At 42.2% G+C, this 25,334-nt stretch overlaps 1 protein-coding gene across 3 annotated transcripts; it reads left to right on the top strand.

Moving 5' to 3' along the window:
• Positions 1-10,607: 10,607 nt before the first annotated feature.
• On the top strand, positions 10,608-11,928 carry LOC143037228 (52 kDa repressor of the inhibitor of the protein kinase-like). 3 transcript variants are annotated; one of them, XM_076205349.1, is made up of 4 exons: positions 10,608-10,858; positions 10,962-11,129; positions 11,233-11,277; positions 11,575-11,923. In XM_076205349.1, the coding sequence occupies exons 2-4, from the start codon at positions 11,072-11,074 to the stop codon at positions 11,736-11,738; spliced, it is 267 nt and encodes an 88-aa protein (XP_076061464.1). In that variant the 5' UTR covers positions 10,608-10,858; positions 10,962-11,071; the 3' UTR covers positions 11,739-11,923. The 3 variants fall into 3 exon arrangements, with proteins under 3 accessions (XP_076061464.1, XP_076061465.1, XP_076061466.1); XM_076205350.1 differs by lacking the exon at positions 11,233-11,277 and having other exon boundaries at positions 11,575-11,924; XM_076205351.1 differs by lacking the exons at positions 10,962-11,129; positions 11,233-11,277 and having other exon boundaries at positions 11,575-11,928.
• The last annotated feature ends 13,406 nt before the right edge of the window (positions 11,929-25,334 follow it).

Below are 25,334 nucleotides of genomic sequence, written 5' to 3'. Positions count from 1 at the left end.
TTGATTTTGGGCCATGATGGTCACCTCCACCGATTTACCCGCTATGACACCCACAGGTCCGGCAAGGCCTGGGATGCCCTGCAGTGCAATGGCACACCAGTCAGGCACACGGTATCCCTGCCACAGGCATAAACGTCAAAAGGCCCAAATTTGGAGGGCTCTCACCGCCACACCCTTGGTCTCAGGATTCTGCTGTCTACGCTGATGTGCACCCTATCCCACTCTCTACTTGTGGCGCAAGTTTGGACCAAATCGCTGACCTTCGGATTTCCCCCCAAATTCCATGGGGGGAATTTTGAGATTTTGCCCTTTGAGATTTTTTTGATTTTGGGCCATTTTGGTCACCTCCACCGATTTACCCGCTATGACACCCACAGGTCCGGCAAGGCCTTGGATGCCCTGCAGTGCAATGGCACACCAGTCAGGCACACGGTATCCCTGCCACAGACATAAACGTCAAAAGGCCTAAATTTGGAGGGCTCTCACCGCCACACCCTTGGTCTCAGGATTGTGCTGTCTACGCTGATGTGCACCCTATTCTACTCTCTACTTGTGGCGCAAGTTTGGACCAAATCACTGACCTTCGGATTTCCCCCCAAATTCCATGGGGCCCCTTTGAGATTTTTTTGATTTTGGGCCATTATGGTCACCTCCACCGATTTACCCGCTATGAAACCCACAGGTCCGGCAAGGCCTGGGATGCCCTGCAGTGCAATGGCACACCAGTCAGGCACACGGTATCCCTTGCACAGGCATAAACGTCAAAAGGCCCAATTTTGGAGGGCTCTCACCGCCACACCCTTGGTCTCAGGATTGTGCTGTCTACGCTGATGTGCACCCTATCCCACTCTCTACTTGTGGCGCAAGTTTGGACCAAATCGCTGACCTTCGGATTTCCCCCCAAATTCCATGGGGCCCCTTTGAGATTTTTTTGATTTTGGGCCATGATGGTCACCTCCACCGATTTACCCGCTATGACACCCACAGGTCCGGCAAGGCCTGGGATGCCCTGCAGTGCAATGGCACACCAGTGAGGCACACGGTATCCCTGCCACAGGTATAAACGTCAAAAGGCCCAAATCGCTGACCTTCGGATTTCCCCCCAAATTTGGAGGGTTGCCACTGCCACGCCCTTGGACTCAGGCTGCTCATGTTTACCTTGCTGTGCACATTGACCGAGTCTCTCCCTGTAGGGCAAGTTCGGACCAAATCGGTCATCTTCGCATTTTCGGCTTAATTCCTTTGCGATTTTTTGGATTTTGTGTCATTGTGGGTACTTGGTCCGATTTACCCGCTATCTCACCCACAGATTGAGGGCGGGTAGGGCTGCCGTGGAGTCCAATTTGACAGCACTCAGGCCAACGGTATGGGTGCCCGAGTCCAAAAGGTGATTAGTGGGTGAAGAGGCCCAAATTTGGAGGGGTGTCACTGCTACGCCCTTGGACTCAGGTTGCGCATGCTTACCTTCCTGTGCAGTTTGACCGACTCTCTCCCTGTGGGGCAAGTTTGGACCAAATCGTTCACCTTCGAACTTACGGATAAATTCATGCGGTTTTAATCCTTTGAGATTTTTTGGATTTTGGGTTATTTTGGTCACTTGCTCCGATTTACCCGCCATCTCACCCACAGGTCGAGGGCGGCTAGGGCTAACGTGGAGTCCAATTTGACACCACTCAGGCCAACCGTATGGGTGCCAGAGGCCAAAAGGTGATTACTGGGTGAAAAGGCCCAAATTTGGAGGGGTACCACTGCCACGCCCTTGAACTCAGGCTACTCATGCTTACCTTGCTGTGCACTTTGACCGACTCTCTCCCTGTAGGGCAAGTTTGGACCAAATCGGTCACCTTCGAATTTCCGGCTAAATTCATGAGGTTAATCCTTTGAGATTTTTTGGATTTTGGGTCATTATGGTCACATATTCCGATTTACCCGCCATCTCACCGCCAGGTCGAGGGCGGCTACGGCTGTCGTGGAGTCCAATTTGACACCACTCAGGCCGATGGTACGGGTGCCAGAGGCCATAAGATGATTACTGGTTGAAAAGGCCCAAATTTGTATGGGTGCCAATGCCACGCCCTTGGACTCAGGCTGCTCATGCTTATCTTGCTGTGTACTTTGACCGACTCTCTCCCTGTGGGGCAAGTTTGGACCAAATCCTTTGAGAATTTTTGGATTTGGGGTCATTTCTGGATTTGGGGTCATTTTGAATTTAGCCGAAATTCGAAGGTGACCGATTTTGTCCAAACCTACCCTTAGTCTCAGGCTGCTCATGTTTACCTTGCTGTGCACTTTGACCGACTCTCTCCCTGTGGGGCAAGTTTGGACCAAATCGGTCACCTTCGAATTTCCGGCTAAATTCATGGGGAATTTCCGGCTAAATTCCTTTGAGATTTTTTGGATTTTGGGTCATTATGGTCACTTGAGCCGATTTATCCGCCATCTCACCCACAGGTCGAGGGCGGCTACGGCTGCCGTGGAGTCCAATTTGATAACACTCAGGGCAACGGTATGGGTGCCAGAGGCCATAAAGTGATTACTGGGTGAAAAGGCCCAAATTTGGAGGGGTGCCACTGCCACGCCCTTGGGAGAGAGTCGGTCAAAGTGCACAGCAAGGTAAACATGAGCAGCCTGAGACTAAGGGCGTAGCAGTGGCACCCCTCCAATTTTGGGTCTTTTCACCCAGTAATCAACTTTTGGCCTTTGGCACCCATACCGTTGGCCTGAGTGGTGTCAAATTGGACTCCATGGCAGCCTTAGCCGCTCTCGACCTGTGGGTGAGATGGCGGGTAAATCGGAGTAATTGACCAAAATGACCCACAATCCAAATATCTCATGTATATTTCGTCGTGAGTCACAGTGAGCGTCGAAAATTAATTTAACATGGTAAAATTCAAGATCTAAGAATATAAAGGGCCCCATTCACGACAACGATTTTCAACCCCAACCCAGATTTCCAGCCCCAACCCAGACCAAATTTTCTCGTGTATGGGCTCCAACAACCTACATCGCAACCGCGATTTGCAGGTCGTGGTTGGAGTTGGAGTCGTTTAGATTTTCCTTATATTTTGTGGATGGAGCTTCATGTCTGTGTTGGGGTTGGTGTGGTGAGTGGGTGCGGACAACCAAATCTATCACTTGTGCCCAAATTCTCGTACCGTGCGCTTGTAGCTGTAGTTGTGCTGCCTAAGTAAAAAAATGGAAGCGTACAATAAATATTTCGTAAGAGAGATTATTGAAATATATCGTCAACATCCATGCCTGTGGAAAGTTGAAAGTAAAGAATACATACATACATATACCAAGGCTTTTTCCCCCTTCCAAGGGAGGTAGCCAAAAAGGGAAAGGCATAAAAACACTCCCACCCATTTCATCCCTAAATACACTCCACACCCCTCCCACCCTCCCTCTCATCTGAGCACCTCCTGGATGACGGGTCATCCCTGCACCCCGCCCACCGCCCTGGGTCAAAAGCAGTGTCGCAAGACACAGCACATCCACAGCAAGGCCGCTTCATTTAATCGGCGACCCCCCCTCTCCGTCCCCCCTTGCATATAAGGAGAGGACGGGGAGAAATCCCTTCGGGCTGCGTCAAAATTTACTCACGCATACTACCCCACCCCCCCACCCCCCGCCCATTCCTCCTTATGCAATCACATCATCCATATACAACCACTCTCCACTCACCTCTGTCTTCCGTCCTCTCCCTTCCTTCCTCAACAGACATTCCCCTCTTCCCCAAAGCCCCCTTCACCCCATCCATCCACCTCATCCTAGGACGTCCCCTCATGTTCACTCCCTCCACATCTGCCTTCCATACCTCTTTTACTAGTCTTTCTTCACTCATTCTTTCCATGTGTCCAAACCATCCTAATATTCTTTCATCAACCCTATCTCCCAAATCCTTTTTCACTCCTGTTCTCCTCCTCATTTCTCACTCTATCCAACCTAGTAACTCCCACCATACTTCTCAGACACCTCATCTCAAACACATTCAAACTCCTTCTCTCTTCTTCTCTTATGTTCCACGTTTCTGCCCCATACAGTGCTGTTGGCACAATCACTCCTTCATACAGTCTCCTCTTCGCATCCATTCCCAAATGTCTATTCCTCATTACACTCTTTAATCCACCAAGGCATTTACTCGCTTCTCTCAATCTACATTCTACCTCCACCTTCACTCCACCTTTTCCTGCTACACTTGCACCCAAGTATCTAAAACTATCCACTTCCTCCAGTCGCTCTCCCTTAATGTTCACTTCCAGTCTACTGCCACTTTCACCCCTTGTACATCTCATCACCTTACTTTTACCCACATTTATCTTTAGCTTTCTTCTATCACATACTCTCCCAAACTCTGCCACCAGCTTCCTCAATCCCTCCTCTGACCCTGCCACAAGCGCAGTGTCGTCCGCAAACAACAGCTGGCTCACCTCCCACTTTTCTCCATTTTCTTTAACCATCTCCAATCCCTGACTCACTACCCTAGCATTCACCTCTCGCACCACCCCATCCATGTATAAGTTGAACAGCCAGGGCGACATAACGCATCCTTGACGAAGTCCCACCTTTACTTCAAACCACTCACTCTCTCCATTTCTAATCCTGACACATGCTCTACTACTCTCATAAAAACTCTTGACAGCTCCCAAAAGCTTTCCTCCTATCCCATAAATCTGCATAACCTCCCACAGTGCCTTTCTGTCTACCCTATCATAAGCCTTTCCCAGATCCATAAAAGCCCAAAAAACATCCTTCCCCTTTCCTATAGCTTTCTCACATATCTGTCTTACCACAAAGATCTGATCTACACAACCTCTACCTGTCCTAAAACCACACTGTTCCTCACCAATTACTCCTTCTGTTCCTCTCCTAATCCTCTCAATTAAGATCCTTCATAAGCCTTCCCTACTACACTTAACAGGCTAATCCCTCTGAAACTACTACATTCACACTTGTCCCCTTTTCCCTTGTAAAGAGGAACTATACAGGCACTTCTCCAGTCCTCCGGTACTCTACCCTCTCTCCAGCAAACATTAAATAATCTCACCAACCAGTTCACCATCACTGAACCTCCCTTTTTCAGACATTCTGCATGGCATCCATCCAGACCAGGTGCCTTACCTGCTTTCATCATCTTTACAACTGCCTTCACCTCATCCTTCCCTATTTCTCCTCCATTCTTAGAGTGAACTCCTTGAATGAAAATGAAAAGGAGGAGGAGTACGAAAAGAAGCTGAAGGAGGAGTGGGAGGGAGTAAAGGATGGTGCAGAGATGGGTGTGGAGGAGGAATGGGGATGGTTCAAGGAGGGAGTCTTAAAGTGTGCAAGGATGGTGTGTGGAACAAGAAGGACAGGGGGAAATAGAAGAAAGGGTAGTGAATGGTGGGATGAGGAAACAAAGAAGGTTGTAGAAGAGAAGAAGCGAGCATTCACAGATTGGTTACAAAAGAGGACGGGGGAGTCATCTAAGACGTACAAAGAAAAGAAAAGAATAGTAAAGCAAAAGGTAAAGGAGGCAAAGAGGAGAGCAGATGTGAAATGGAGTAAGAGTATGACAGAAATTTTTGAAAGTAATAAAAAGATGTTTTGGAAAGAAATTAAGAGAGGAAGAGGAGGCGAATCAAGTAGGGAAGAAAAGGTAAAAGGTACAGATGGAGAGATGATAATGGAAGAGATGGCAGTAAGGGGAAGATGGGCAGAATATTTTAGGGAGTTGCTAAATGTGAAGGAGGATAGGGAAGGAAAGATAGCTGCAGTGGGAAATGCGAAGAAAATGAGAGTGATGAGTGAGGAGAATGGAAAGTAAAGAATACTCAAATAAAATGATGAGAAACAATGCTTATGAAATACTCGTTTCAAAATTTAAGGAAGTAAACCCCGCAGCTACGGGGGAAAAATTTGAGGTCTTCATATGACCTCCCTGTTGCTAGGAATCGTAATGTACATACGAGACATTCATGAGGTGTAATAGCCTTCCTCATCATCGTATCCTGTTTTTTTTCATGATTGGTATTACCAAGGACAGAAGTTCTAAAAATGTGGATTCATCCATTCTTAAATACTTCATATAGTCTTTAGGCTCTAGTCTCAGTTCCTCTAATAATTGAACATGGGATAGCTTGTTTCTTTATTGAAGCCAAGACTTAATACTGACTTTTTTTTGCGCTTTCTATCTGCCTCTGAAAAAAAAGCAATATCAAAAAGATCGTCAGAGTCGAGATCAGACATCTTATCACAATAGAACTGCGGATCAACTGCGAAAATTTGAACAATTGGTTGTTGCAGTGAGTGGCGAAGCCGCCAACCACAACTCCAACCCAGACCATGTTCGAAATCTGGGTTGGGGTTGAAAATCGTTGTCGTGAATGGGGCCCTTTAGGTCTAACCACTTCCGACCGAATTTCGAGGGAGTTGGCGCAGCGGGCCCGTGAACGTCACCTGGCTGTTCAAAGTGGGGTTAGCGGGTCCTATAGCTGTCAGTTGAAGCTGGTCCGTCGTTCGAAAATGACGTCGCCTTCGCTCGCATCGCTCCACGCAATTAGTTATATTCTGACAATTATATAAAATATATATATATAAATATATAAATTATAGTTCCTGTCTATATATATGAATATATAATATGATATATAATATGATATATATATATAATATATATGATATATAATATGATATATAATATATATGATATATAATATATATATATATATAATATATAAAATATTATAGTTCCTGTCTTCCTTGGCGTTTCACAGTTTTCTTCAGTGTATCACAAGGAGAAAATGGACTCAGCCAAATGACGTCAGAAGCTGAGCAGAAGAATGTAAACGGTCTGACCTGTATATTTAGACCTTGGTAAAATTATCGACCACCATGACTGTTGATTAGCTTAATTTGAATAGGAAAAGTCATGTTCATTTCGTCCTGAGTCACAGTGAGTGTCGAAAATAATTTTAACATGGTAAACTTCTCGACCACCATGACTGTAGATTAGCTTAAGTTGAATAGGAAAAGTCCTGTTCATTTCATCCTGAGTCACAGTGAGCTGTTGAGACAATTTTAACATGGTAAAACTCTTGACCACCATGACTGTAGATTAGCTTAAGTTGAATAGGATAAGTCATGTTCATTTCGTCCTGAGTCACAGTGAGCGTCGAAAATAATTTTAACATGGTAAACTTCTCGACCAAAATGACTGTAGATTTGCTTAGGTTGAATAGAAAAAGTCATGTTCATTTCGTCCTGAGTCACAGTCACCATGACTGTAGATTCGCTTAAGTTGAATAGGAAAAGTCATATTCATTTCGTCCTGAGTCACAGTCACCATGACTGTAGATTAGCTTAAGTTGAATAGAAAAAGTCATGTTCATTTCGTCCTCAGTCACAGTGAGCGTCGAAAATAATTTTAACCTGGTAAAATTCTCGACCACCATGATTGTAGATTAGCTTAAGTTGAATAGGAAAAGTCATGTTCATTCCGTCCTGAGTCACATTGAGCGTCGAAAATAATTTTAACATGGTAAAATTCTCGACCACCATGACTGTAGATTAGCTTAAGTTGAAAAGGAAAAGTCATGTTCATTTTGTCCTGAGTCACATTGAGAGTCGAAAATAATTATAACATGGTAAAATTCTCGACCACCATGACTGTAGATTAGCTTCAATTGAACGGGAAAAGTAATGTTCAATTCGTCCTTAGTTACAGTGAGCTGTTGAGACAATTTTGATATGGAAAAATTCTCGACCACCATGACTGTAGATTAGCTTAAGTTGAATAGGAAAAGTTATGTTCATTTCGTCCTCAGTAACAGTGAGCGTCGAAAATAATTTTAACATGGTAAAAATCTTGACAACCATGACTGTAGATTAGCTTCAGTTGAATAGGATAAGTCATGTTCATTTCGTCCTGAGTGACAGTGAGCTGTTGAGACAATTTTAACATGGTAAAATTCTCGACCACCATGACTGTAGATTAGCTTAAGTTGAATAGGAAAAGTCATCTTCATTTCGTCGTGAGTCACAGTGATCGTCGAAAATAATTTTAACATGGTAAAATTCTCGACCACCATGAGTGTAGATTAGCTTAAGTTGAATGGGAAAAGTCATGTTCATTTCGTCCTGAGTCACAGTGAGCGTCGAAAATAATTTTAACATGGTAGAATTCTCGACCACCATGACTGTAGATTAGTTTAAGTTGAATAGGTAAAGTCATGTTCATTTCGTCGTGAGTTAGAGTGCTCGTCGAAAATAATTTTAACATGGTAAAATTCTCGACCACCATGACTGTAGATTAGCTTAAGTTGAATAGGAAAAGTCAAGTTCATTTCGTCCTGAGTCACAGTGAGCGTCGAAAATAATTTATTGTAAAATTCTCGACCACCATGACTGTAGATTAGCTTAAGTTGAAGAGGAAAAGTCATGTTCAATTTGTCCTGAGTCACAGTGAGCGTCGAAAATAATTTTAACATGGTAAAATTCTCGACCACTATGACTGTAGATTAGCTTAAGTTCAATTGGAAAAGTCATTTTTATTTCGTCCTGAGTCACAGTCACCATGACTGTAGATTAGCGTAACTTGAATTGGAAAAGTCATGTTCATTTCGTCCTGAGTCACAGTCACCATGACTGTAGATTAGCTTAAGTTGAAAAAGAAAAGTCATGTCCATTTCGTCCTGAGTCAGTGAGCGTCGAAAATAATTTTAACATAGTAAAAGTCTCGACCACCATGACTGTAGATTAGCTTCAGTTGAATAGGAAAAGTCATGTTCATTTCGCCCTGAGTCACAGTGAGCTGTTGAGACAATTTTAACATGGTAAAATTTTTGACCACCATGACTGTAGATTAGCTTAAGTTGAATAGGAAAAGTCATGTTCAGTTCGTCCTCAGTCACAGTGAATGACGAAAATAATTTGAACATGGTAAAATTCTCGACCACAATGATTGTAGATTAGCTTAAGTTGAATAGGAAAAGTCATGTTCATTTCGTCCTGAGTCGTACTGAGCGTCGAAAATAATTTTAACATGGTAAAATTCTCGACCACCATGACTGTACATTAGCCTAGGTTGAATAGGAAAAGTCAAGTTCATTTCGCCCTGAGTCAGTGAACTTCGAAAATAATTTTAACATAGTAAAATTCTTGACCACCATGACTGTAGATTATCTTAATTTTAAGAGGAAAAGTTATGTTCATTTCGTCGTGAGTCATAGTGAGCGTCGAAAATAATTTTAACATGGTAAACTTCTCGACCACCATGACCGTAGATTAGCTTAGGTTGAATAGGAAAAGTCATGTTCATTTCGTCCTGAATCACAATGAGCGTCGAAAATAATTTTAACATGGTAAAATTCTCGACCACCATGACTGTAGATTAGCTTCAGTTGAAGAGGAAAAGTCATGTTCATTTCGTCCTGAGTCACAGTAAGCTGTTGAGACAATTTTAACATGGTAAAATTCTCGACCACCATGACCGTAGATTAGCTTAAGTTGAATGGGAAAAGTCTTCTTCATTTCGACGTGAGTCACAGTGAGCGTCGAAAATTATTTTAACATGGTAAAATTCTCAACCACCATGACTGTAGATTAGCTTAAGTTGAATAGGAAAAGTCATGTTCATTTCGTCGTGAGTCACAGTGAGCTGTTGAGACAATTTTATCATAGCATTTTAAAATGCTAGAAAGTGCTTGGCCATCAGGACTGTGGAGGAGCTTATCGTAAGTCAGGTTCATTTTGAAGTCCGTCACAGTGACCCATCGCATTTCATTTAATATTTTAAATTGCTTGGCCATCAGTATTGTGATTATTTTGAAATCGTGGACCTGTCGCCTCACTTTTAACATTGTTACAAACCTCTCTAAAGTACCAAAGGTTCACCGGCCTTGTGAATGTCTGAAGTTTGTAACATCAAGGGAACCCTTAGACCCTATGTCTATTACGGGTTCAAACGGTCAAAAGAACTGAATAAGGTCGCCACCCGGTCGGACACCGGGGAAAGAAAATCAAACTAACTTAAGTTAAAGAAATATAATTAAATAAATTATAAGTATGAAAGTTAATACAAGTAAAATGACACGAAAATAATATAACAAAGACACTATTACAATTAAACAAACATGATTTTACATAATACATCTGACTTCTGATCATACATTTGACATTACACAAAAGACTCTAGTTCGAAGGTTTTAACGGGGTTGAACAGACGTAAGACCGGGTCACAGATCACCAAACAGTCATGAAATATAAGCTAATCCTAAGCCCAATGCTACTCACTCCGCGCTTCACTTATATAGGGCTCTACAAAGCTAAGTCCTAGTAAATCTGGCTTGCTGCTATATCAAGGGAAAAGGGTACTAACCTCAAGGCTGGCATTTTGAATCTGACCCGTGTAGCAGGTCTAAGCAGGGTCTGGACAATCGTATAGACTCGTTGACCGGTGCGTGACCAAAGACAAGACGGGAAAGCTCACGGAGATCCGCATCGTCCACATACATTTTACTGTGCGGCTCTCTCACTAGATGGCGTTTACGTCAATCACCAGTTTTAACTGCATCGTCTGTTTGTTTACAATTAAGCGGGACATTCAATCATGGAGTGTGGGCGGAACCAAAGACTATATATGAAAGACTGGAAGGCACGAAAAAGGTGTAAATAGCCTAACTGATTACTCATGAGTTTAGTTACTTCAACCAACGCTAGAAATCGCTGTGCTTTATTCGGAAAGAATTAGCGGGCTTTTTGGATCGTCTGCATGTTTACATTTCAGCCATATGTCACTTGGAACACATGGTTGGTTCAAACGGTCCAAAAGTTCTCATCCTGAATTCATGTACCATCGGTTTCCTAAAGAACCACAAAGGTAAGTGTATATTGTACTGCCAACATTAAGTATTATAGACATATAAGTGTCATTTTATTCATTAAGTAAAATTGTAAATCAACATTCTCTTCTTTTTTGATAGATGTTCAAAGTGGATACAAGTAACCGGTATATCGACATTAAGGAAGAAAACACCTACACAATTAAATAAAAGTCAAAGGATATGTAGCCATAATTTTTCTCAACGGCAATATGCATCATCAACCCGTTTGTGCCCCAATGCATACCCAGATCAAAATTTGCCTGCTGAGTGAGTCAATGCAGTTTTATATATACATTATCATAAGATTACAATAATTAACATTGTTTGGTAAGAAGTAATGATTTTCATTATACGTTATATTATCTATCAGATCCAGCACACCCAGATGAGCCAGAAACAACCAGTATGGATGCAGGTAAGTGCTTGATCAATGTGTAAATAGTATAGTACAGTTCTAAGATTAATTGAAATGACTTTATTTTATTAGCACATTGCATTTGAAACAAAACATTGGTTGTCTCTATATATTATATATTTCTGTATTACTTTAAAGTTGAACATTATTTAGAATATTCTTTCATTGCCATTAGCTAATTTTTGTATTTGCACAAAACATATTTCAACTTGAAATTACAAACTAAATTCTGAGCATAGATACCTTACATACATTATCTGTTTATAACTACAAAACATCACATATATTATTTTACAGATATTGACCTGCACTTGGATACTGCAAGTACTTTGCAAGTACTTTGCATCACCAGCAAATTGAAATGGAAATCTTGCCAAGTTCATTGGATGAGAACTTTGGTTAGTACTGACCATTTATTAGCATTGCATAATTCTATAAGACCTGTAAATCATAAAAAGTAAGCAACATATGTCAAATTGCAACAACAGATATTAGTACCACAATTGAGTCCACAGTTATATAGATGTTTTATAGACCTGCTTCACACTCTTGGCATAAATGTGATGATGTGATAAGAATAGAAATTGTTCTGGTAGGTGTTCTTTGGAATTAATAAAATTATGAAATAAAACCTAAGCTTTCATTTGCCCATATTACCACATATAATACCCATGAAGACAAATGATAAAGAAATTCATATGTATATAAATCAAATAAGAGAATTATATATATATATATATATTATGTGTGTGTGTGCGTATGTATATATATATATAAATATATGTGTGTGTGTGTGTATATTATAATTTTTTCTTTATATTTTATGAAAAATTCAGAGGTATGAAAGATATATATACGAGATATTGTCAAATGTCAAGTATGTGAAAGCAAATACTATTTACACAGTAATGGTTACAAATGAAGTAAAAAAAAAAGTATTGAACTAAAATAATAATCATATACAAGGCCGAAAATATCAATCAATATATAATTCTAAAAATATATAAAATACAATAAAATGGCAACAATAGCTATCGCTTCGATTTTTAATTTTTCAACCGCTCAATAGATGGCGTTAAAACCCCAATAGTCTAGCGGTATTTGGCATTAATTCTGGCTACATATTTTTGCTAAACACCTTACGAACCCTTCCTGTCTTTCTTTTATAGTCTTTGGGCGGAACTATCACCCATGTGTGGTGTGGCAAAAAAAAAAAAAAAAAAAAAAAAAAAAAAAAATGCCTTTCCCCATCTAATATTTCAAGTTTTTCCTAAAGACAGAGAAAGGTAAGAGATTCAACATACACAGTACATGGAAACTTTAACAGAAAATGGAGGAATAAAATAGAACATAGTTAAAATCTTCTTTATCTTTATATCAGACTCAGTGCAGTGTCACTTAGCTTGGAAATGAAAATTATAGATGAATACCTTACAAATATCTAGAAATATGAATTGATCATGTCAAATTCATACCATATCTTTATGGCAGTCCCAGGCAGGCACAGCAACTTTGATATAGTTATGTCATGTTCTTAGCTTAAGCGGTAAAGTTATAAACTTTTACCTTTAACCTTAATTTTGAATAAATGGCCAAATACACAGGAGAAAAAAAAAAAAAAAATTGAATCGCATGTATGTTACTTTTTTTTTTTTTGGCAGTTTGTGACTGCTTCTTTGGTAGTATTAAAATTTAACTGTTTTTGTTGAATGATTTCTCTGTATTATGCTTGTTCTTTTATGGTCTCACTAAACGTCAACCAACGCCGACCAAACCCAAATAATGACGGCTTTTGCTCAAATGTATAATTTTATATAGAAATTAGCATGTGGTTGCATTATTTGACCAATTCTCTTTTTAAATGTGTGATTTTCATGTAATTTGATCAAAGAGAAGTTACGTTTTTATCGTCTGCAATATTACCTAGGTCGAATTTATGCACTATGTGAATTGTACAATATTATTTTTATAAAAAATAAATAAATAAATGAATATATATATATATTGATATTGATATCGATATAAGTAAAAAAAAAAAAAAAAAAAAAAACAGGTCGAAATGGACATGACTTCTCCTATTCAACTTAAGCTAATCTATAGTCATGATGGTCAAGAACTTTACCATGTTGAAATTAATTTCAACGCTCACTGTGACTCAGGTCGAAATGACCATGACTTTTCCTATTCAACTTGAGCTAATCTACAGTCATGATGGTCGAGAATTTTACCATGTTAAAATTGATTTCGACGCTCACTGTGACTTAGGTCGAAATGACCATGACTTTTCCTATTCAACTTAAGCTAATCTGTAGTCATGATGGTCAAGAATTTTACCATGTTAAACTAATTCAACGCCCACTGTGACTCAGGTCGACATGAACATGACTTTTCCTATTCAACTTAATTTAATCTACAGTCATGATGGTCGAGAATTTTACCATGTTAAAATTAATTTCGACGCTCACTGTGACTTAGGTCGAAATGACCATGACTTTTCCTATTCAACTTAAGCTAATCTGTAGTCATGATGGTCAAGAATTTTACCATGTTAAACTAATTCAACGCCCACTGTGACTCAGGTCGACATGAACATGACTTTTCCTATTCAACTTAATTTAATCTACAGTCATGATGGTCGAGAATTTTACCATGTTAAAATTAATTTCGACGCTCACTGTGACTTAGGTCGAAATGACCATGACTTTTCCTATTCAACTTAAGCTAATCTGTAGTCATGATGGTCAAGAATTTTACCATGTTAAACTAATTCAACGCCCACTGTGACTCAGGTCGACATGAACATGACTTTTTCTATTCAACTTAATTTAATCTACAGTCATGATGGTCGAGAATTTTACCATGTTAAAATTAATTTCGACGCTCACTGTGACTTAGGTCGAAATGACCATGACTTTTCCTATTCAACTTAAGCTAATCTGTAGTCATGATGGTCAAGAATTTTACCATGTTAAACTAATTCAACGCCCACTGTGACTCAGGTCAACATGAACATGACTTTTCCTATTCAACTTAATTTAATCTACAGTCATGATGGTCGAGAATTTTACCATGTTAAAATTAATTTCGACGCTCACTGTGACTTAGGTCGAAATGACCATGACTTTTCCTATTCAACTTAAGCTAATCTGTAGTCATGATGGTCAAGAATTTTACCATGTTAAACTAATTCAACGCCCACTGTGACTCAGGTCAACATGAACATGACTTTTCCTATTCAACTTAATTTAATCTACAGTCATGATGGTCGAGAATTTTACCATGTTAAAATTAATTTCGACGCTCACTGTGACTTAGGTCGAAATGAACATGACTTTTCCTATTCAACTTAATTTAATCTACAGTCATGATGGTCCAGAATTTTACCATGTCAAAATTTATTTCAACGCTCACTGTGACTCAGTGATGTCACGGTATGATGACGTCATTGTGATAAATTGACGTCACCATGTAGTCCTATGACGTCAATTTGTGTCCCTGTGACGTCACGAGACGATCCTATGGCGCCATGATCAATCCGGTGACGTCACAGTACAATCACATGATGTCACTAGGTATTAAACATATAGAAGTCCGCTTGTGGGTGACGAGACGTCACAAATTGCCATAGCACACTATTGGATGAAGACGCTCGCCACGGGCTTCGAGAACTTCCCGCGGGAAGACTTGGGGTGAGTTGGATACATACCGAGGGTCCAGGCCCGTCTTCGTGGGAGACGCTCAGGGAACGTCTTCACCCAGGACGAAGCCTCTTGACTAACGCCCACGGACGAGGTCGCTCGGAAACGAACTTGGCCTCGCATACTCCCTTTCGGTTTCTCGCTTACCCCGAGGATCTTCACGAAACTAGTGAGAGTGGTAGGCGTACGTTGGACGGAAGCAAGCGTCTCCACACTCATGTTCCTAGACGGCTAGTGGATGCATTTGCCCACCGGGGAGGGTGCATCGGCCGACATCTCAATGGCTCTGAGTGTGTTGGCGGACGTGGAGTTCGGGGTGGACTGGGACGGGTCTGCCCTTGCTCCCACACAGACTTTATTGGCTCGGGATTGAGTGGGACAGTCAGCGTCCTTCGGGTGCTCCCCTGCGCCAAAAGAGCGTGCTTCTCTCACACGTCCTCCCTCCTTCGGTGGCGGGGGGGGGGGGGGGGGCCACAACTTCGCGACCCCGGCCCTTCCACTGAGCCGCTTGGGGCGCCGACGGCTGGTACGGGAGGTCGACAGGAGCATACTGCTTCTCCCGCGTGACCTGCCCGGGCCGATACCCTCAGCACTCCACAGGTTGTTGCGTCCCTGGCTTCGGTCGGGGGCCCTACGCCGGTCGCTGGAGTTTCTCCGCACCCACTCTGTGGAGCGGGTGCGGGACCTAGGGACTGGACATCGACGACTCCCTTGGGGACACGGTGTCTCTACCACTCAGTCGCCCCTGTCCCATGTGTCGCCATGGAAACGGCTCCACCCCTCTCATCTCAAAAAAGTGGAGGGGGCAAAGGGCGACCGAGGAGTGGGGAGGGGCCAGGAACCGTTGAACAGGATACAAATTTCGTATAATTTACGCATTGTGTGAACAGTGCAATGTTGTGCATGTCACATTCTTCGGCGTGGGTACTTGACGTTTCTGTCTCCCCTCTACTGAGTGATAAAATGAATAAGTCTCCCATAGGAAAGACACACGTAATAACGGTTTGATTCAGGCTTCACCTCTCCTCCCACCTGTCCTCGTCTCATGCATAGCTTCGCTGTGCAGGTTTCTTTCAGCCGATAATATTTCTTTGTCGCGGCTCGTGCCGCTTAAATTCTTCTTATCGGCTTAAGAAACCTGCACAGATTTAGGGTCCCTCCCTCCTCCCACAGGCGAAGCCTTCATTTCTCATTGAAGTGACGCGACGTCCGGCTCGAGCTAGCCGGGTAAGAAGGGAGGGAATAGGGAGGGGGAGGTGGGGTCGACAATGCGCATGCCTGCACAGAGCCGGGAATTTTAAATTTCCGATGATTTTGGCGGAAAATTCAAACCACACTCAACCTTCGGGAAATGGCCATATGACCAGGAGTGTGGTATGGGATTATCGCTATAGCTTCGCTGTGCAGGTTTCTTAAGCCGATAAGAAGAATTTAAGCGGCACGAGCCGCGACAAAGAAATAATATATTTTTTTTTTGTGGGAGGTTACGTATGTTAGTCTTGGCTAATGTGCCATGTGAATTATATAACTATTATGATGTCTTAATTATTGCACACATATCCTGTGGATATGTGTTTTTTTGTGGGGCAATGTGCCTTATATGATGTTTTTAATTTTTATTCTACGTTAAATCTATATACGTAACATTCCTTTTTATTAGCTAGTGGCCGCGGTTTTGGCGGGAGGATTGGTTTTTATCCTAAAATGGTTTTAATTCTGGGCCAGTTTTTGTGATCTTGTGTTCGTTTTGATGATTGTGGAGGTGGTGGTATTATATTGTTTGTTAGTATGTTATTCCAAGCTTTACTACTCAGTCTTATTAGTCTTGAGTGTATTGTTTCTATGTTTGCTGTTTCATGAAGTTGTTCTTGTGTATGGTATGGTGGTTTATGTTTGAATATTTTTCTTAATGTTTTGCTTTGTAATGTTTACTTTTGTTTGATGTGTGTGTGTGTGCTTGTGACTGATTATTGGGGGGTATTCTAGTTGTGGTCGTGGTAGTGTTTTGTAGAGTTTTATTTGTGTTTTTGTTGTGAGTCCTCTGAAGCGTCTAAGTCTATCGAGTGTGTTGTTTGTGATTTGTATTCTGTTTTTGATGTGATGTTTTATTCCCTGTGTGTTGATGGTGAGGCCTAGGATGTGTGCTTGTTTATTGTATGGTATTATGTTGTTGTTTATTTTTATTGGTGGTGGTTGGCGTGTTGAGATGGCTAGTAATTGGAATTTGTTTGTGTTTGTAGATATTTTCCATTGTTTTTCGTATGTGTTAATTTTGTTGATTTCGTGTTCTGTCTTCCTGGCAAGCATGTGTTTTCCTGTTGTGTTAGGGTATGTGATTATCTGTGTGACGTCGTCTGCGTATTGTATAGTGTAGCTTCCGTGTGAAGGTGGTGGTATGTCTGATGTGTATAAGTTGAATAGTGTTGGGGAGAGAACGCTTCCTTGTGGAACTCCGCTGTGGAGAGGGAAGGATGGTCCTATGTAGTGGTTTATTTTGATTTTTGCTGTTCTGTTGTCTAGGAAGCTACACAGTGTTTTCGTGATGGTGTCTGGAAGGTGTGTTTGAAGTATTTTGTATTTAAGGCCTTCGTGCCATACTTTGTCAAAGGCCTTGGATATGTCGCGTGATATTATGTTGCATGCATGTTTATGTCTTTGTGTGTCTGCGATTGTTTCATATATGATGGCGAGTGCTGTGTGTGTTCCTTTGCCAGGTGTGAATCCATGTTGGTTAGGGTTTAGCATGTCGTGTTCATGTAAGTGTGCCATGAGTCTGTTTGTGATTAGTCTTTCATATATTTTTCCCGGTGTTTCTAGTAGTGATATAGGTCTGTAGTTTTGTATTTGTGTGGTGTCTTTGTTTTGTTTTGGTATGAATGTGATAATCGAGTTTTTGAATTTTTGTGGAAAGTATCCTAGGCTTAGTGTTTCGTTGTATATGTCTGTGAGTAGTTGTATTGTTATGTTTGGTAGGTGTGCGAGTATTTGTTTCGTTATGCCTGATTGTCCTGGAGCTTTGTTTTTGGTGTGTTTGATTATGTTTTTAACGTCTTCTAGTTGTATGGGTTGTCCGGTGTAGTTGTCAGTGTCTAGTCTGTCTAAGTCTATGTTTGCGTAAGGTTGTGTTTGGTGGTAGTGTTGTGTTATGTGTGTGAGAATTTTGGTTTCGTGGTTTGTGTCAAATTGTGTGTTTTCTTCTGGTGTGATTTGAAAGATGTTTTGCCATACCTGTCTGAATGCGTTTTCTTTGTCTTTGGCGTCGTGTAGTTTGTCGTTGTTATGTGTTATGTATGGTGAAGTGTTAGTGATAGATCCTTGTAGTTTCTTAATTGTGTTCCAGAAGTCTTGTGGTTTTTTGGGGTTGAATTTAATGTTTGATATTAATTTGTTCCATGTCTCTTCGTAGTTTGTTTTGTGTTCCTCTAGTATTTGTGCTTGTAATTGTTTAATTGTTTGTGTTGTGTGTGGAGTCCAGTTGTTTTCTATTATGGCTTTGTTTTTTATGTTGTTTGCCATCCATATTAATTGTTTTAAAGTTTTAGATGTTTTGGGGGTGGGTAGTTGTTTGTGGTGTGTTGTAGGTATACTCTGTGTGATTGCGTTGTGTATCAATTTGTACCAGTTTTCTATTTTGTCGTCTATGTATTTTGTGTCCTTTATTTGTGTGTTTGTGTTGATTTGTGTTTCTGTGTTGTATTCTTCTGTTGTTGTTTCTAGTATTGTTTTAAATTTCTTCCAGTCTGCTTCTTTGTATAGTAGTCTAGGTGGTGTGGGAATTGTGATTGCTGTGGTGGAAAGTGTGAAATGTAGTGGTATGTGATCTGATGAGGTTATGTCGCCTGGGTGTATTCTGTATGTGAGGTGGTGGTGTCGGTTGGTGAATATCATGTCTGGGTTGCTTGTTCCGAAGTGTGAAATGCATGTTGGGAAGTCTGGGCCTAGGAAGGTGAGGTGGTTCTGTGTTATTAATTGGTGTATGTTTTTACCTACGTGATTATTGTGTGCATGTTTTAGTGTTTTATGTTTTGCATTAAAGTCTCCTATGATGTATGTTGGTTGTGGTTTCTGTGTGATTTTCAGTATGTCTTGTGTTGGTAGGTATGGTCTTCGTGGTGGGAGGTATGTTGTGGCTATAATTATGGGTCCTTTGTGTGTATTTCTATGGCTAACATGTCTTCGTCAAAGTCGTCTAATAGTTTGTATTTTATGTTTTATTTTATGGCAATGGCTATTCCTGCGTTGTCTTCATTGTACGTGTTTAGTGTGTGTGTGTTGTAGTTGAATATTTTAACTGTGTGTCTCCCTATAGAGTTGAGTAATATAATGTCTGGTGTTTGTGTTAGGTAGTGGTTGCTTAATTGGTTTCTTCTGTGGAATGTCCAGTGTTGTACGTTGTGTTGTATTATGTGTATTGTGTCCATGTTTGCTTGGTTTATTGGCTGTTGACTGTCCAGTGAGGTGTGTCTGTTGGTTTGTATTTACGAATGTCGTAGTATCCCTGTTGTGTTGTTCTGTATTTTGTTTCTGTCAGTCTTTGTATAGGGGCTTTGGTCAGGTCAATTAGGTTTTGTGTTATCAAAGTGTCTACAGTTTCCTCAGGCATTTCCTTGGTGTAAATGTATTTGATCTTTTTGTTTTGTAGGAGTGTGTGTACGTTTTGATGTATTTCTTCGTCTGTCATTTTTGTTGTGTTGGGTGTTATTATTTGAATTGTGTCTGTGTTGTGGTCTGTTTTCTTTGTCTTTGTGGGTTGTTCTGTTACTGATGTATGTTCTGTGTTGTGTGGTCTTTTGTTTCTCTGTTCTTCAGTTTCCATTGATTCTGGTTGTGATTGTGGGTGGGTAGTGTTGTTGATCATGTTTAGTACTGCTTTTGGTTTCATGACAGAGGGTGGGATTATGATTGTTGGGAGTCCATTTGCTTTGTAATAGTCATCTATTGTCTGTTGGAATGTTCCTGGTTGTGCTGCTTCATTAATGTTGGCGTGTATGATTGCTGTGTTTATGAGAGTGAGGTGTTTCAGTTTTATAGGGTTGGGTGTTGGTGTAGGGGAAGACTGAGCAGTGTTTCCTGTGGCTACGTTAGCATATGAAGTGTTGGAGTGTGTGTGTGTGTTTTGTACTTTATTGTCTTGTATCTTCTTCTTTATTAAGTCTTTTCTTACTTGGCATCGAGCTGCGTACAGTGTGATGTAAAGCCCTGTCACTGTTTTATATATGCCCCCTTGGTCCTTAATAAACTGCTCCAACCTAAACAGAGCCAACTGGCTCTCTCCTGATGTTTGCTCATTCCTGACCCTGTAGCCTAGAGTCACCCCTTACTACAGGACCGCCCTGCCTGCTGAGCCACCTCCGCCTCCCTTGGCTGCTGAGTCGCCAATGGGTCACTGTGACAGTTCAAAATGAACCTGACTTATGATTTTGAACCTAAGCTCAACTAAAGTCCTGATGGCCAAACATGCATGTTAAAAGTGAGGCGACAGGTCCACGATTTCAAAATAATCACAATACTGATGGCCAAGCAATTTAAAATATTAAATGAAATGCGATGGGTCACTGTGACGGACTTCAAAATGAACCTGACTTACGATAAGCTCCTCCACAGTCCTGATGGCCAAGCACTTTCAAGCATTTTAAAATGCTATGATAAAATTGTCTCAACAGCTCACTGTGACTCACGACGAAATGAACATGACTTTTCCTATTCAACTTAAGCTAATCTAGAGTCATTGTGGTCGAGAATTTTACCATGTTAAAATTATTTTCGACGGTCACTGTAACTCAGGACAAAATGAACATGACTTTTCCTATTCAACTTAAGCTAATCTACAGTCATGGTGGTCGAGAATTTTACCATGTTAAAATTATTTTCGACGCTCACTGTGACTCACGTCGAAATGAAGATGACTTTTCCCATTCAACTTAAGCTAATCTACGGTCATGGTGGTCGAGAATTTTACCATGTTAAAATTGTCTCAACAGCTCACTGTGACTCAGGACGAAATGAACATAACTTTTACTATTCAACTTAAGCTAATCTACAGTCATGGTGACTGTGACTCAGGACGAAATGAACATGACTTTTCCTATTCAACTGAAGCTAATCTACAGTCATGGTGGTCGAGAATTTTACCACGGTAAAATTATTTTCGACGCTGACTGACTCAGGACGAAATGAACATGACTTTTCTTATTCAACTTAAGCTAATCTACAGTAAGGGTGGTCGAGAATTTTACCATGTTAAAATTATTTTCGACGGTCATTGTGACTCACGACGAAATGAACATGACTTTTCCTATTCAACTTAAGCTAATATACAGTCATGGTGGTCGAGAATTTTACAAATAAAATTATTTTCGACGCTCACTGTGACTCATGACGAAATGAACATGACTTTTCCTATTCCACTTAAGCTAATCTATAGTCATGGTGACTGACTCAGGACGAAATGAACATGACTTTTCCTATTCAACTTAAGCTAATCTACAGTCATGGTGGTCGACAATTTTACCATGTTAAAATTATTTTCGACGCTCACTGTGACTCAGGACGAAATGAACATGACTTTTCCTATTCAACTTAAGCTAATCTACAGTCATGGTGGTCGAGAATTTTACCATGTTAAAATTGTCTCAACAGCTCACTGTCACTGAGGACGAAATGAACATGACTTTTCCTATTCAACTGAAGCTAATCTACAGTCATGGTGGTCGAGAACTTTACCATGCTAAAATTATTTTCGACGCTCACTGTGACTCAGGACGAAATGAACATGACTTTTCCTATTCAACTTAAGCTAATCTACAGTAATGGTGGTCGAGAATTTTACCATGTTAAAATTATTTTCGACGCTCACTGTGACTCACGACGAAATGAACATGACTTTTCCTTTTCAACTGAAGCTAATCTATAGTCATGGTGGTCGAGAATTTTACCATGTTAAAATTATTTTCGACGCTCACTGACTCAAAACGAAATGAACATGACTTTTCCTATTCAGCTTAAACTAATCTACAGTCATGGTGACTGTGACTCAGGACGAAATGAACATGACATTTCCTATTCAACTTAAGCTAATCTACCGTCATGGTGACTGTGACTCAGGACGAAATGAACATGACTTTTCCTATTCAACTGAAGCTAATTTACAGTCATGATGGTCGAGAACTTTACCATGTGAAAATTATTTTCGACGCTCAATGTGACTCAGGACGAAATGAACATGACTTTTCCTATTCAACTTAAGCTAATATACAATCATGGTGGTCGAAAATTTTACAATGTTAAAATTATTTTCGACGGTCACAGTGACTCACGACGAAATGAACATGAGATTTTTTGGATTTTGGGTCATTTTGGTTACTTGCTCCGATTTAACCACCATCTCACCCACAGGTCGAGGGTGGATAGGGCTGCCGTGGAGTCCAATTTGACACCATTCAAGCCAACGGTTTGGGTGCCAGAGGCCAAAATGTGATTACTGGGTGAAAAGGCCCCAATTTGGAGGGGTGCCACTGCCACGCCCTTGGAATCAGGCTGCTCATGCTTACCTTGCTGTGCACTTTGACCGACTCTCTCCCTGTGGGGCAAGTTTGGACTAAATCGGTCACATTCGAATTTTCGGCTAAATTCATGGGGATTTATGGATTATGGGTCATTTTGGTCACCTGCTCCGATCTACCCGCCATCTCACCCACAGGTCGAGGGCGGATAGGGCAGCCGTGGAGTCCAATTTGACACGACTCAGGCCAACGGTATGGGTGCAATGGCACACCAGTCAGGCAGTCGGTATCCCTGCCGCAGGCATAAACGTCAAAAGGCCCAACTTTGGAGGGCTCTCACCGCCACACCCTTGGTCTCAGGATTCTGCTGTCTACGCTGATGTGCATCCTATCCCACTCTCTACTTGTGGCGCAAGTTTGGACCAAATCGCTGACCTCTGGATTTCCCCCCCAAATTCCATGGGGTACCCCCTTTGAGATTTTTTTTATTTTGGGCCATTATGGTCACCTCCACCGATTTACCCGCTATGACACCCACAGGTCCGGCAAGGCCTGGGATGCCCTGCAGTGCAATGGCACACCAGTCAGGCACACGGTATCCCTGCCACAGGCATAAACGTCAAAAGGCCCAAATTTGGAGGGCTCTCACCGCCACACCCTTGGTCTCAGGATTCTGCTGTCTACGCTGATGTGCACCCTATCCCACTCTCTACTTGTGGCACAAGTTTGGACCAAATCGCTGACTTTCGGATTTCCCCCCAAATTCCATGGGGTACCCCCTCCGAGATATTTTTGATTTTGGGCCATGATGGTCACCTCCACCGATTTACCCGCTATGACACCCACAGGTCCGGCAAGGCCTGGGATGCCCTGCAGTGCAATGGCACACCAGTCAGGCACACGGTATCCCTGCCACAGGCATAAACGTCAAAAGGCCCAAATTTGGAGGGCTCTCACCGCCACACCCTTGGTCTCAGGATTCTGCTGTCTACGCTGATGTGCACCCTATCCCACTCTCTACTTGTGGCGCAAGTTTGGACCAAATCGCTGACCTTCGGATTTCCCCCCAAATTCCATGGGGGGAATTTTGAGATTTTGCCCTTTGAGATTTTTTTGATTTTGGGCCATTTTGGTCACCTCCACCGATTTACCCGCTATGACACCCACAGGTCCGGCAAGGCCTTGGATGCCCTGCAGTGCAATGGCACACCAGTCAGGCACACGGTATCCCTGCCACAGACATAAACGTCAAAAGGCCTAAATTTGGAGGGCTCTCACCGCCACACCCTTGGTCTCAGGATTGTGCTGTCTACGCTGATGTGCACCCTATTCTACTCTCTACTTGTGGCGCAAGTTTGGACCAAATCACTGACCTTCGGATTTCCCCCCAAATTCCATGGGGCCCCTTTGAGATTTTTTTGATTTTGGGCCATTTTGGTCACCTCCACCGATTTACCCGCTATGACACCCACAGGTCCGGCAAGGCCTGGGATGCCCTGCAGTGCAATGGCACACCAGTCAGGCACACGGTATCCCTGCCACAGGCATAAACGTCAAAAGGCCCAAATTTGGAGGGCTCTCACCGCCACACCCTTGGTCTCAGGATTCTGCTGTCTACGCTGATGTGCACCCTATCCCTCTCTCTACTTGTGGCGCAAGTTTGGACCAAATCGCTGACCTTCGGATTTCCCCCCGAATTCCATGGGGCCCTTTGAGATTTTTTTTATTTTGGGCCATGATGGTCACCTCCACCGATTTACCCGCTATCGCACCCACAGGTCCGGGAAGGCCTGGGATGCCCTGCAGTGCAATGGCACACCAGTCAGGCAGTCGGTATCCCTGCCACAGGCATAAACGTCAAAAGGCCCAAATCGCTGACCTTCGGATTTCCCCCCAAATTTGGAAGGTTGCCACTGCCACGCCCTTGGACTCAGGCAGCTCATGTTTACCTTGCTGTGCACATTCACCGAGTCTCTCCCTGTAGGGCAAGTTCGGACCAAATCGGTCATCTTCGAATTTTCGGCTTAATTCATGGGGTTAATCCTTTGCGATTTTTTGGATTTTGTGTCATTGTGGGCACTTGGTCCGATTTACCCGCTATCTCACCCACAGATTGAGGGCGGGTAGGGCTGCTGTGGAGTCCAATTTGACACCATTCAGGCCAACGGTATGGGTGCCCGAGTCCAAAAGGTGATTAGTGGGTAAAGAGGCCCAAATTTGGAGGGGTGTCACTGCTACGCCCTTAGACTCAGGTTGCTCATGCTTACCTTCCTGTGCACTTTGACCGACTCTCTCCCTGTGGGGCAAGTTTGGACCAAATCGGTCACCTTCGAACTTACGGATATATTCATGGGGTTTTAATCCTTTGAGATTTTTTGGATTTTGGGTTATTTTGGTCACTTGCTCCGATTTACCCGCCATCTCACCCACAGGTCGAGGGCAGCTAGGGCTAACGTGGAGTCCAATTTGACACCACTCAGGCCAACCGTATGGGTGCCAGAGGCCAAAAGGTGATTACTGGGTGAAAAGGCCCAAATTTGGAGGGGTACCACTGCCACGCCCTTGAACTTAGGCTACTCATGCTTACCTTGCTGTGCACTTTGACCGACTCTCTCCCTGTAGGGCAAGTTTGGACCAAATCGGTCACCTTCGAATTTCCGGCTAAATTCATGAGGTTAATCCTTTGAGATTTTTTGGATTTTGGGTCATTATGGTCACTTGCTCCGATTTACCCGCCATCTCACCGCCAGGTCGAGGGCGGCTACGGCTGTCGTGGAGTCCAATTTGACACCATTCAGGCCGATGGTACGGGTGCCAGAGGCCATAAGGTGATTACTGGGTGAAAAGGCCTAGATTT

The sequence above is a fragment of the Oratosquilla oratoria genome, chromosome 22, assembly GCF_046742065.1.
Source record: "Oratosquilla oratoria isolate Oo_2021 chromosome 22, ASM4674206v1, whole genome shotgun sequence".
NCBI lineage: Eukaryota > Metazoa > Arthropoda > Malacostraca > Stomatopoda > Squillidae > Oratosquilla > Oratosquilla oratoria.
Note: the sequence above shows the minus strand (reverse complement) of the source record. Positions and strands in the feature narration are given on the sequence as shown.